The sequence below is a fragment of the Carettochelys insculpta genome, chromosome 5 (assembly GCF_033958435.1).
Source record: "Carettochelys insculpta isolate YL-2023 chromosome 5, ASM3395843v1, whole genome shotgun sequence".
Taxonomy (NCBI): Eukaryota; Metazoa; Chordata; order Testudines; family Carettochelyidae; genus Carettochelys; species Carettochelys insculpta.
In genome coordinates, this window is record NC_134141.1 from 5,889,999 (window position 1) to 5,904,062 (window position 14,064).

Sequence of the window (14,064 nt, forward strand, 5' to 3'; positions counted from 1 at the left end):
ACATCAGTTACCTGACACATTATAAGGACTATCAAAACAAAAAGCAGTCAAGTAGCACTTTAAAGCCTAGCAAAATAGTTTATTAGGTGAGCTTTCGTGGGACAGACCCACTTCTTCAGACCATCGCCAGACCAGAACAGAACTGGCTATGGTCTGAAGAAGTGGGTCTGTCCCACAAAAGCTCACCTAATAAACTATTTTGCTAGCCTTTAAAGTGCTACTTGACTGCTTTTTGTTTTGATAGTGTATAGACTAGCACGGCTTCCTCTCTGCTATTATAAGGACTCTTTTACATACTTTGATGTGTTAGTTAACTCTTAACTTCCCCCCTCACACCCACAAACACCCCCCGCCCCTGCCATCCTTCTGCTCTTCTGATTTGCCAACACTGATAACAATTTTTGGACCTCCGTGCTTTATATATTGAGTCTGTTCTAGTAAGGGTATGATCTGAAGAAGTGGGTCTGTCCCACGAAATCTCATCACCTAATAAATTATTTTGTTAGTCTTTAAAGTGCTACATGACTGCTTTTTTGTTTTATTTAAAGAGGAATTTGAACTGAGGCTGTCCTTTTGAAGGTTTTATTGAGGGTGAATATGGGAAATTATACCCCTGAAATTCCATTTCCGACAATCTACTGCAAAATGATTTATCATGAATAAGAAAGTACGTCCCAAAGAAAAACATATCAGGATAATAGATTGAATAGTCCAAAGAAGAACTGGACATTTGAGACTAACAAGAATTATTTGATTAAAAAGTAAACAAGAGCTTAGGAAGATATATAATCCCCCAGGGTTTATAGAAAGGGTAAACGAAATGAAAATAAGGTTCAACTCACAGCAATAATTACTTTTCAGTGCAAGTCTCTGCACTGGTATTTTCACTTTGTTTTCATATAATTTAAGTCAATGTTTACGGACAATAGGACTTTTTCCCCCAAAATAAGAATACAAGTAAATCCTCAATTTAACGGACCCTAATATAATGGATGCTCTCTGCCAGTTCCCCCCTGCTCCCAAATAAATTCTGGAGACTCACCAGAGCTGCCGCCGGGGCTACAGGAGCTGATGGAGTGACTTGGGCTGCCAGGGCAGGAGGGGCCACCCCCGGCCCAGGGCCACAGGAGCCAGGGGAGGGCTGAAGTGGGGCACAGGAGTTCTCCCCCAGCCCCATGTGCATGGTGCATGTTGGTGCCCGGGTGCCATTGCCTGCTATGATGCTGAGCACCAGCCATGGTGTTGGAGGCTGCTGTCTGCTGGCAGCCTGGGGGTGGCCACATTCTACCTTTGCGCGGGTGGCTCAGCGCTGGGGGAGTCGCAGCGCTGAGAGCTGCAGGAGGCGGAAGGAGCCAGGTCAGCATTCATCTCCTCTCCTGGTTACTGGGAGCGGGAGATGGAGGTGTGAGGAGAAGAATGGAGCAGGAGGTGAGGGCAGAGCACAGGAGTCAGTGGTGGGCTGGGAAGGTCAGTGCATCATCATACAGTAGAACCACTCAGATATAACAGACTTTTGGCATTACCAGACACCCCTTCCTCCATCAGTCTGTTAAATGGAGAGTTTACTGTATGCATACATGAACTCGCACTTATATAACTAAAGATCTGACCAACACTTGATGTAAGTCATTTTGTTCCTTTCACCACGTTGACAAGCCCTTGAACTGCGGAGGTGTAAAATACCTTTAAATACTGGGCAGCAGGTTGAAATTTGACTTGGGGCCAGACTATCCCAGATCTTCTGCTATAAGGTTTCTTCCTGTGAAACACTAGCCACTATAAGATGTAAGATACTAGCTCAGATAGACCATTGTTGCCTTAGTCCACTAATATGCAGAATACCAGGGGGCTTTCACTAAAGGGTCCACAGAGAAGGACCACTTACTGGAATGAGCATGTGTGCATAGATGAAACTGTCAGGAAAAGAATTCTAGCACTACATTGCATCACCTATTGCTTCTATAATCTGGTATCAGATGGATCAATATTTAGGAACTTTAACTTATTCCCTTTACAAGCTGGTGTCACAACTACGACAGGAATTTACATGTTGGGAATTAAATTCACAGAAATTAATGGGTGATGAGGAACTTTCATCACTTTATCAACACCACTTTAACACTTTGACTACACCACAAGGTGGCCATGCCACCAAAAACTTTTTCCAACAAAATACTTCCATGACCTCTGAGCAGAGTTTGTGTCATTGACAGGAGACCACTCCTGCCCACAACGAGCTGTTTACACTTCATCTTCTGTCTTTCAAGGGGCATGAAGGGGTGTTTTCATTCACCTTTGAATGAAAAAAGTTCTCAGTCATTTGGCTGGGTAGATAAACCCTACGAAGGCAGGGCATAGGGGGTTTTAACAGGATGTTTTGAAAGTATTAAACCTTCCACGAATCTGATGCCAAGGAGATGCAGAGGCACTGGTCTACCTTGCTGATTGTGATTATCCTATTTGTATACATCAGGGATGGGGAACCTAAGGCCCGTGCCTTTCCCTGATCTGGCTCATGAAACCCAGGGCTCTCCCCAGCCCTTCACAGCACGGTGAGCTAGACCTGGCCCTTCAGCCATGCAGAGGAGTGCTGGGGTGGGGAGAACACCAAGCCTCAGGGGCCAGATCAAGGCAAGCTTCTGGCCACATCCCACCTGCAGCCTCTGTCTGGTTTGGGAAGGAAGATGTTCCATGCTGTAACAGCAGCATAAGGAAGCTGTCACTGTGCTGCTTGCAGGTTTCACCTCATCACTCCCATTGGCCAAGATTCCCAGACAATAGGGCTGTGTCTACCCTAGCACAAATCTTCGAAATGGCCATGCAAATGGCCATTTCAAAGATTACTAAAGAGGCACTGAAATTCATATTCAGCACCTCATTAGTATGCTGGTGACCGTGGCTCTTTGAAATTGCCATGTTTCGCTGCCGCATGGCTCGTCCAAAAGGAGATCCTTTTCGAAAGGACCCCACCAACTTCAAAATCCCATTATTCCTATCTGCTGATAGAAATAAGAGGATTTTTCAAGCTGACAGGGTCCTTTCAAAAAGGACCCTCATCTGGGTGAGCCGCGCGGCAGCGAAATGCAGCAATTTCGAAGAGCCATGGTTGCCGGCATGCTAATGAGATGCTGAATATGCATTTCAGCGCCTCATTAGTAATCTTTGAAATGGCCATCTGCATGGCCAGTTTGAAGATTTGTGCTAGTGTAGACATAGCCTAGGAGTGACAGGGTGGAGCCTGCAAGCCAGTGAAGGGCAGCACAGAGTCACCTGCACCCCCCCACCCACCCAACTGGAAAGCTATGCGGCCACCATGATCCACACGAAATACTCATGCAAATATCGAGCAATTGTTCTTCGCATCTCTCAAAGGTCTCCTTCTCAAAGTTGAAATTTTCCCCAAAAACTAAAGTGACAATTAAATACACTTACATGCTAAAGTATGTCTTTGAGACATCTGGGGTCTCTAGATTGTTGGGAACGTCCTTTCCTGAAGGAAAAAGAAGAGAGTGGATATTACATGTATTCCCCCCACCCAGAGTTGCATGCTGGCTAGGAAGGGTGGGGAAGCACTCTGCCACAGCCCATATATTAACTGTTCTGTGGGCAGACAGGAATTCATTGTGGACAAACAAGACTTTGTTAAGAAGAGCAGAAGCAATTTTAAGAATGAGAAAAATCTGACAAATTCCTCCTTTAAAAAGTCACTGACACATTTCCAAACTATATTACAGTATCTACTAGTAATAATTTCTGTGAATAGACTGTGCTCAAAATCCACAAACTCTGCTATGAGGCACTTGGCACACTTTAAAGTAGTTAGCTATCTTGTGGTCATTGACTAATGATCACAGACTGAATCGTCAGCTCCTACTGACCTGGCTAACACAAATACTATGGAAAAGCAAAGTAGAGAAGGTGGCATTTTTCTGTGGAAGCAATATCTTCAGAGAATACCAGTTGCTTATAAGTAAACTACTTTTCTCCCATACAAAACGGCCTTCAAAAATTCTTAACAGAAAAAGATGTGTAACTCAGCCTCCTTGAAACACACACTGTACCTATATCAGAGAGGTAGCTGTGTTCGTCTGTAGCTTCGAGAACAAGAAGAAGTCTTGTGGCACTTTATAGACTAACAGATATTTTGGAGCATAAGCTTTCGTGGGCAAAGACCAGCTTCATCAGATGCATGATCTTAGCATTAAATTATCTTACTTGATCATTACCAGTTTTTATGTAAAGATATTATTTCTACATTTTCAAAACATTTCCTTACTGAAATGAGCAAAGACTACAAAAAATGCATGTAAATGTCAAGCATATTTATTATTTAGTAAAGAATGCACCAAAACTTGCAAAAACTACCCATATACTGTTCAGCACTACTGTTACAATTGCTCCACTCAACTTAATAGAAATACACTCACTGGCTAGTAAGGCCCGGAACCAGTGAATAAAAGGAAAAGGACCTTGGTTCTCTGAACTCTACTGGCTGAAAGTTTCAAAGAAGAGCTGAGATCTAAAATAACCCAAATTAGAATTTTGAGCTGTACCATTTTAGGTATCAGCATCGACTATTTTTTATCAACTGGACTGAGAGATGAAAACAAGAAATCACACATCACATTTTCTTTAAAAAATGTTTGTGTGAGAGGCTTGGATTTAATACTTAAATGTGTATGTAATCACAATTTTATTCATAAACAGGGCAAACGGGCAAGAAAGGAAAAGGAAAATACAGTGAATGCTAGACAGGAAAGTGAACTGAATATGTGGATTAGTGGCCAAGTAAACATGATGGTAATAAACATCAAATCATACCAGGATTTGGGACCCAAAGTATGCAGGAGGGAGAGTCAAGACTCACCCCAGGGCCTGGTGCCCACAGCAGGCAAGGGTGGAGGGCACGAGGAGACTGATGAGGCTCATGCTGGAGCAAGGTAATTGAGACGGGGTGGGTCTGTGTATCTGAGAGAGAGAGAGGGGGCTGACATGGGGGCCAGGAGTCCAAAGTGGGGGTAAGAGAATGTGACTGGACTGGTTCTCTATGTCTTATTGAGTCTGTTCTGGCCTGGCTATGGTCCGAAGAAGTGGGTCTGTCTCACAAAAGCTCACCTAATAAACCATTTTGTTAGGCTTTAAAGTGCTACTTGACTGCTTTTTTGTTTTGAATGGGCTAGGGATGTTAAAGAGTAACCAATTACCAGCTCACCATGGGCACGAGGTCCCTTCAGCACTGCAGGGCCACCATAGGCAGTTGCTCCAGCAGCCCAGTCTGCCGTGGCCATAAGGAGGAGGAGGAGTGGCTGGGGAGACCATCCCAGCTCAGCTGTGCTGGAGCAGCCCCCCTGCCACTACTGGGGACTGCCCCACCCTATTGCAGCACCCCTGCCCCAGGGGCTCTCGTGGCCAGGCTGCCGCAGACAGGGGCTGCCCCAGCCAGGCTGGGGTCGCTGGGATAGGCGGGCTGTGCCAGCCTTCCCCGACCCACTTAATCACTCGAATCGAGCAGCTAGCAGCCAGTTAACCAGTTACACGGGGTTCTCCACCCCCGGGCCTGGGCTCGCCCCATGGCCGAGGTGCCCCAGACAAGGGGAGAGGGACAAGGGGCTGGGTCTGAGGGGAAGGAACCCGGCTCACTTGGGGGGCCTGGGCCTGGGCAGCGGGTGTGTGACTGGGCTCACCGCGCAACTGGGGGCAGTGCCTGTGTGGGGAGCCTGGGCTCACGCGGGGGCCGGCTCGGGGCGCAGGGGGGAGGTGGCCGGGCTCGCCCCGGGCCGGGCGGCTGTGCCTGGGGGCGCGCGGGGGAGGGGGGCAGTGACCGCTCGGGGCAGAGCGGGGCGCGCGGCGGGCTCGGTACCTCTCTCGCTCCCGGCTCCGCCGAGGCCTCCCCACGCGCGGACGGACCCCGGAGCCCGCAGGCCGTGACGCTCTGCCGGCGCATGCGCGGGGCCATGGGAGCGGGCGGGGGCGGGTCCCGCCCGGCGGCCCCGGTGACGTGTCTGCGCCACAGCTGGGCCCGGGGAAGCGGCGGCGGCGGCGGCGGGTTGGACTCGGCGTCCGGCGGCCGTGCCCGGCTGGCCCCTGCGCACGATGTTCAACGTGGAGAGCCTGGAGCGCGCCGAGCTCGGGGAGAGCCTCCTCACCTGGGTGAGTGCCCGGCGAGCCCGGCCCGGCGAGCCCCGCGGCCTGCGGCACCGCCCTGCCCGGCGCTGCCCAGGCTCTGGGCTCCGCGGCCGAGCCCGGGGGTCCGCTCCGGGCCTGCTGCGAGCGGGGTGTCAGCTCCCCAGTGGGGTGTCATTCTGCGCCTCCCCGGGCCCCTGCGTCAGGGCCGCCCGCGTCCTCTCTCCGTCTCTGTGCTGGGCGACCAGTCAGGCGAGCCCGGCCACTGCCCCCCCCTCCGCCCCCGGCCCAGGGCGAGCCCGGCCACAGCCCCCCTCTGTCTCCAGACGCAGCCCCCTGGCCCAGGTTAAACCCTGTCACTGACCCCTTGCGCCCCCCTCCCCCTCCCCCGGCCTGGGGCGAGCCCGGTCACTGCCCATCCAGACCCAGTAGTCCAGATCACCGCCCCCCGCCCACGCTGTCGCCGGGGGGGTTGGTCTCAGTGCCCAGGCTTCCCCTCCGTTGTCCGGCCTGCGGCCTCAGTGTCTTCCGCAGGTTTTCCCTCCTAGCTGTCCCTACAAAGCGTTTCTGAGCCAACGTGGTCCTTTAGAGATGTCTGTGGGTCAGGGCCTCTCTTGCCTTCTAATTCATCCCTCTTCAGTCTGCCCCATTACTGTTTAGGCAGAAATGTCTCCTCCCCATTTCATCATACACCACTCTGCTGTGACTCTGTGTGCCGGCTTTCCTCCCGCCCAGTAGGGCATCGCTTTAGTGGTAAGACCCCGCACTTTCCAGTATAGCACCTGCTCCCCAGTCCACCTTCCCAGCTGCTTGCACTGTCTGCCCTTAGAAGCCTCATCCAATCAAAATACGTAAATGGAACTAAACAACTTTACTTATGTCCTGTATTCAGACTGTGAGGAAAACCAAAGTATATCTCATGCGGTAATTAAAAATCACTACACTCTAATCTGGCACCACACTTCATAAAAACATGGAGTTAAGGTTGCTTGGGTATCTCTGTTTGTTTCTGTTTGGATTTCTGGATTTCCTAGGTTGTAGTGCTTGTTTTTAATATAAGTATGATATCACTGCAATGTGTGCGTTACCCTTAGTTAATGGCATGTACTTTCAAGCTTAATTGCAGTTAAATACAATTTTTATCTAAACAAACCATAGCACTTTAAAGACTAACAAAATCATTTGTTAGATGATGAGCTTTTGTGGGACACACCCACTTCAGATCTGTTCAGTCTTTCAGATTGTGGGTCTATCCCACAAACGGTCATCACCTAATAAATTATTTTGGTAGTCTTTAAAGAGCTATATGACTGCTGGTTTGTTTTGTTAATATACAGACTAACACGGCTACCTCTGTTACAATTTTTATCTGGAAATTTTCTTAAAAAATTAAGATGTCATGTCTGAACACTAAATAAGAAACTCAGACACTTGAGCTTCTCTGAGATATTTCCAGTGAGTCGGTATACAGTGCCAGCCTTAAAATTATTGTTGTTGTTTTAACGTCTACATCTGATTCACTAGTATGTTCTGGTTGTGTGGTGGTGGTGCTCTGGAACAGTGATGGGTAGCCTAGGCTAGTGTGTGGGCTCCTGGAAGTAGCCTTCCTCCATCTCAGTAGGCCTCACAATAGTCATAACCAAGACGAACTCCTGAGATAGGGTAGTTTTGCTAACCGCACTTGCGTACGTAGAATATGTGGGATTGTGCCAACTGAACCATATCAGCACTTCGGATGCAGAGAGAGCGCAGAGCTCATGCAGTCAGTTGACATCTCAGTTCACATGTCCTTGCTTTTTGTGCGTCATTAAGTAATACTGATAGGATAAAAATTACCCAGACAGAAACCAGCATAAGCCGGTAACCCTGTACATAGGTGTAAGTAAAGAAAATATCTCCCTCGGGCTGCAAGTTGCCCACCACTGCGCAAGTTGTATGTTCCTTTATGACTCAGGGCTTCTCCAGACAGGATTTCAAATGTCACGTGGGAAGATGGTGTTAAACTCTTGTACAGGTTGGACCTTTCTAATTTGGCACCCTCTGGACCTGACTAGTGCTAGGTGAGAGAATTTGCTGGACTACAGGAGGTCAGTATTGTCTAGCAGCATTACCAACATTTCTGCTACTTACTAGGCTCTGAGAAGACATTTACGGGTAAATTACAGATAAATAACAGCACAGAACACTGAGAGCTGGGAGATGTGGCTGTAAACAAACTTTGTGGGACTGTGAGAAACTTGGCCGCACCCATGGTAAGTGGCTGTCCATCTGACTAAAATCATGCTGGGTTACAGATGTTGTTGGATGGGAGAGTGCCAGACTAGAGAGGTTCAACCTGTACTCAACTTGAATATGCTAATACTAATAGACTATTGGAACACTTTAAAAATGCCCAAACCACTTTTTGGGGGAATGAGGACCAGTGAATATGGCTGACTATATGTTTTTAAACTGTTGCCACTTAACAGAAATCAAAATAGATTTTGCTATCACCATCAAAAAGGCACGTGTATCATCTAGAACGCTTCCTGCTGCCTGTTGACTTTCTCACTGAGGCAAAAGACATATTCCATAGAAGGTGGCAAACTTTTATTGCCTTCAAAATATTGATTTTCACTCTTTCACAGAGATGAATCACGTTGCTCCTTTTAAAAAAAAAAAAAGACCTGGGATAAAGAAATTAACCGGAAAACTTGAGTCCAAAAGGTGGAAGTTGGAACTAGTTGCAAGCAACTACAAATCTCTTAGAATGGAAACATTTGAGAACAATTAATTCTCCATGAAGACGTTTTGTATATATGGAAGTCATGTGCTTAACCACATGACCGTAGGACTGTTTTTGAGCAACAGTCAGTAGTCCTCGTCCTTGATCCTACAACTCCAGCCATGCAGGTGGACCTTTAACCACTAGGGTATGAGAAGGCCCTGCTGAGGAAGAATATGGTATTCTAGAAACCAAATGTTTCATGGACCCAGTGTATAAATATCCCTCCTGGAGCAGTGACACAACCATGAAAGGGGAAAAGGTGGTTTTGTTAGCAGAATAGTTTGTAAATAGTAGTTAAATAGCATGGTAGCTAGTCAGAACATTTTATTTATATTTGTGATTCTTAGCTGGATATGTGGTTTTCTGCGCTGTTTATCACTTTTTAACATTTTTGTATGAAGGGGTTTTGAAACTGATTTGGGATTCAAACTACCTTGTCTACATTATGGTCTTAGTTGGCTTTAAAATATGTTCAGCTGAACCGGTTTAAAACAAAACAACATTCTATGTGAGCGTGTAAAAGTTTGCGAAATGGGCGATGGAGTTAGTTGTCTTCTGGTAAAACAGTTTTTTTTTAGAAGACTTTTAATCAGTTGCTGCCATTGCCTGACTGTTCTCCAAAGCCCCCTAGCTGGTCAGTAGGTGAAGTTGCTGGTTGTCAAAAAACCTCGTAGCTTTTATCTCTTTTGTAGAAAAGAAAGTGTTTTTGTGCTAGAGAAGTTGACTATAGTAAGAATTTATTTTACCTCCAGTAGTGCTTGTGAAACATGTCACAGTTGCACAGTAGTGCTTCAGCTGGTTTTCCGGTGTTCTGAGAAGCAGCTGGAGAAGAATTTGATGGACCACGGGAGGTCAATATTGTCTAGCAGCATTACCAACATTTCCACTGCTTACTTGGCTCTTAGAAGACATTTAGAGTTAAATTACAGCTAAATAACAGCACAGGACACTGACAACCGGGGCTAGTGGCTATAAACAAACTTTATGGGAGTATGGGAAACTTGGCTACCCCACCCCTGGTAAGTGGTCATCCAGCTAACTAAAATCATGCCAGATTACAGATGTTGCAAGTCGAGAGGGAGCCGAATTAGAGAGGTTCAACCTGTATTACATTGTTTCCCCCACCCAGTATCTGTTTAGATTGGGACACGAGCCATCTACTATTCTATACATCACCTAGTGCAAGGGTCAGCAACCTTTCCAAGGCAGAGTGCCAAACTTTGGCCTTTTGACCTCTATGCATGGTTTGAGTTCCAGTGATACCTTTTAAAGTCATGAATAGTCATACTTACAACAGCTTCATTGATAGATAAATGGTAAAGACCTGCATCTTTATTTATTTAGGTAGTGGTTGGTAGCATTAGCTGTGTTTTGTTAATCTGCAGGCGGCATAACCACCTCACGTGCCAGTGAAAATCAGCTCGCGTGCCACTCTTGGCACCTGTGCTGAGGGTTGCTAAGTCCTGACCTAGCACAGTGTGACCCTGTTCTTGGTTAGCCTGTTATATATGATTCAGTACCTGCCAGAGGCTCTCACTGTGTAGGTTGCAGTCCCAGTGTAATGACTGTCCAGACTGTCTTTCTCTGGAATATTTAAAGCTGCTACATATTGTTCAATGCAGAGCTTCATAAATCATCATTTTCTTGACATGTTATCAAGAACAGAGGCTGGTTTTGGGAAGGCAGTGCTGCAGTTACTGTCTAAGCATCTGGAGTCCTCAGAAAGGTCAGTGCTGGTTAGTCTTCTGTAGTGAATCTGTCTGGAGGTGTTATGATAGAGACATACTTGACTCTCTCTCCTTCCCTCTGCCAAGTAGTTTGGATGCAAACAGTGTTTCCGTAAGTAAAGAGGACTGTAAGACATTGTTAGAGGAGTGGGTGTTTATAACATCAGTGGTAGCATTACACATTTCTGTGATATGTGTGTTCTGTAAGCATTGCTACAGATCTAAGGTCTCTGTACTTCCTTTTTTATTTTAAAGGTGTCTCTGGACCTTTTTCTGGTTTCAATTCCTTGTATTCAATTTGGTTTTTCCTCTTTTGTGGATGGTGGTGTTCCCTGGATGCAGATGCCCTCTGTCTGTACATGGTGCTCGTTCCTTGCGAGAAGGGCATGTGTGCTAGGGTTCCTGACTGGATCTGAGCAGTGTACCTGGATTTCTTCATTCATTAACATTGCTCTTACACACACACACACACACACACACACACACACACACACACACACACACACACACACACACACACACCCTCCCCCCCCCCCCCCCAGCAACAAGGATAATATGGCACCATCATCATCTGTGTTCTCTCTGATTTTGGAATTGCAGTTATTGCTGGCCTTCGTTTTCAGTAACTTACCAGAAGGTGATATGAATCAGTCCTTTGACTGCAAATCAGAAGTGTGGGGTTTTTGTTTATTTTGTTTTTGTTTCTCCTGATGATCTCCAGCTCTCACCTACTGATGGCAACAGAACTTTGTGGGAGTTGCTGGTTTGGTTGAGTGACTTTTTTAAGCAGGGCACAACAGCCTAGAAAAGTGTTATTTTTTGATAAATTGTAGCCTAAGGAAAAAAGGATAAGAGACCCTGACTGTCAAGTAAGGTTTGAACTTAGATCAAGGGTTTTGGTGAATTGCAGCATCTATATCTGCTGTCATTAAAGAGACGGGTAGTGTGTGAACCAGTCCTCAAGCAAGCATTCTGTATCCTGGTTCTGTAGTGCAAAGATGGGTAGCTTGAAGGACATAGAGATTCACAGACTCTCCTAACACACTTTGGCAAGCCAAACATTTTGTATTGGGGGTACATTTTGCATACTCGGAAAAGCTTTTTACAATATACAGTAATGGTGTATTAACAATGTAAAATTGAAGTAGTTTTAAATAGAAGTCACATATAGTACAATCTTTATGCAATAAGAAAATAAACAACAAAACCCTGCAACTGTTTTAAATACATTTTCCATTAGCCTTTTATTCACTGTACAAAAAAAGGGGTTTAGTAGGTGAAAATAAAACACAAAACCCCCATCTTAACATTTTTTTTCTCCTCCACTTATCATTTTTACAGTACCTTTTGACTCTTTGTGAAACTTAGGGGGTTAGCCTGTGTGCCCTGTGAGGGGCATACGTATATCAATTTGAGTACACCCGATGGGATAGTGCTTCCTTTGTCACTTAGGTCCTTTTCTTTGATTTCATATGTATCTCTGTGAGGAAGTTACTTCCATAAATGCACAGCACAATTTCAATTCCTACTTTCTCAGATTTGGGAGATAGTACTTAATAAGCAGTTTACAAAACTGAATATCCATTTTATTCTTCTTTGCAACAAAGCAGTGTTCTGCTTCTTGCAGTCCTAGTTGCAGTTCAGAAAGCTGGTCATTGGCAACAGCTACAAATGGATCATTACAAACCATTAGATGAGGCTGAAAACTTTCAAAATGCTAAAATATTCATTGACACTCAACAGCAGAATTTCACTGTTAGTATAGTACCTGCTATCTGATTTGCACTCTTGCAGTTCTGATATGTGTGCATCACATTGTAAAGTGGACAAATTCAAATGCAACAGGTGAGTGTTAGTAAGTGCGAGCTTGGTTCAGAACCCATCCATGGGAGCAATGCAATCTAGTTCATGCCTTGCAGTTGCAGAGTCAAACAGTTCAGGTTATGTCACTCAAAAATGCTGTCTAGCGCAGAAAACCTGAATCTTCCAGTTTTTCTTGAAACTCTGTAGTATCAAAACTCAGTGTCTCTCAGAAAGGTGACACTCAGTGGTTCCCCCCCGCCATTGGAAAGAATTTCACAGGGCATTTCCTGTGATTTATCCATCACACTTCTCTATATAGCTCCAAATTGTCCTATTCTGCATCCCTTTCATCAGGTAAAACTGTGCATTAGAGATGACTGGGTGATCTGTTTGTACCTTGCATCATATTTGTACCTTGCATGAGAACACCCAAAACCTCTACTTCGAACACTTGGTGCCATGAGAAGGCACTTGTGTGGTCCCAATAGGCACTCTCTTTCTAGAAGGATGCTGAAAGTCACTGACACTGTGAGAAGTGAGTTGGGAAGGTGGCTGCATGTGAATATGCACAAGCAACAGCTCAGAAGAATTGGAAGTGTATGAAAAATAATAAATAGAGTGGTCAAAAGACAAAGAAGTAGGCAAGGACAAATAATACAACAAAAGATAAGACAAAAGTTTAGAACATTAGAACAGGCATTGTATGCTAATTATTAAAAAGCTGACCTAGTAAGATGGATGCCACTCAACACTGATCACTCTCCTAGCATGTTATATTACTTTTTCTTAGCCTTTAGTTTTCTGTCTCCATAAGGGCCTTATGCACTAGAGAAATTTACCACTCTAAGAAACATTTGTGGTCTTCTGGCATGTTGGTAAGCATGCCTACACATTCTCCATTTAGTTAAATGTATTCCAAATATAATTCTGATTTGACTTGTGTTTTGAATGTCTACCTATTGGTTCACACTGCAGCAGTACGGTAGCAGTATGGAGGTAGTATAGTAATAAATGAATTTGCATTGTCTTCCCACTCAAGTCCCACAGTGCTCCAGTCACTGCTGAGGTCGTTTGGTCTACTTTGTGCATGCTGCTGCACAAGACTGTTTGGCCAGAAGCCATCTTCCTGTATGATAGCACCACACAAACCTAGAGATCAGGGCAGACAGCTTGCACTGTAAGCAATTTCTCTCACAACTTGCAAGCTGCTTTGATTATGAGCATTGCAAGCATTACTAGGATTTCTTGAAAGAGAATATTTATTGCATGTGTGGCTGAATGGCCCAGATATTTGGACCCAAATTTTATAATGGGATTAAGAGAAAATCTTGAAGTAGTTGGCCTGTGATGTTAAGAGCTCTGATGTACAAACGGTCATCTTGATGGCTAATACAACTTGGGCTTGTAAGCCATGCTGTGATAAAATCAAAAGCCCTAAAGTACAACGTAAGGTCAGTGATGACACCAGAAGATTCCAGACCGATGTGGAATTTTTCTTTTCTGCAAGTGCCCGGCAAGGAGCAGAAGGTTCACTCCTCTGCTCAGCCTGAGATGCTTTCAAATATAATGAAAATTTACTTTATTGCATGATTATTCTGGGGAGAAGAGTTACACCACTGACAGTCAGGAAGAATGGTGGCCAGG

At 45.4% G+C, this 14,064-nt stretch overlaps 2 protein-coding genes across 6 annotated transcripts in view; one reads left to right on the forward strand and one right to left on the reverse strand.

Moving 5' to 3' along the window:
• RNF170 (ring finger protein 170) overlaps positions 1-5,923 on the reverse strand; it is a 73,630-nt gene extending 67,707 nt beyond the window's left edge. For 3 of the 5 annotated variants that reach the window (XM_074994586.1, XM_074994588.1, XM_074994583.1), the window contains exons 1-2: positions 5,861-5,923; positions 3,433-3,490 (exon numbers count right to left, since the gene is read on the reverse strand). The gene's annotated coding sequence lies outside the window, so the exon portion shown is untranslated. The remainder of the gene's footprint in view (positions 1-3,432; positions 3,491-5,860) is intronic. The other 2 variants (XM_074994585.1, XM_074994587.1) reach the window with 2 other exon arrangements.
• A 65-nt stretch (positions 5,924-5,988) lies between these two features.
• HOOK3 (hook microtubule tethering protein 3) overlaps positions 5,989-14,064 on the forward strand; it is a 90,528-nt gene continuing 82,452 nt past the window's right edge. The window contains exon 1 of the mRNA XM_074994589.1: positions 5,989-6,150. Coding sequence (XP_074850690.1) covers positions 6,094-6,150 — 57 coding nt within the window. The 5' untranslated portion in view covers positions 5,989-6,093. The remainder of the gene's footprint in view (positions 6,151-14,064) is intronic.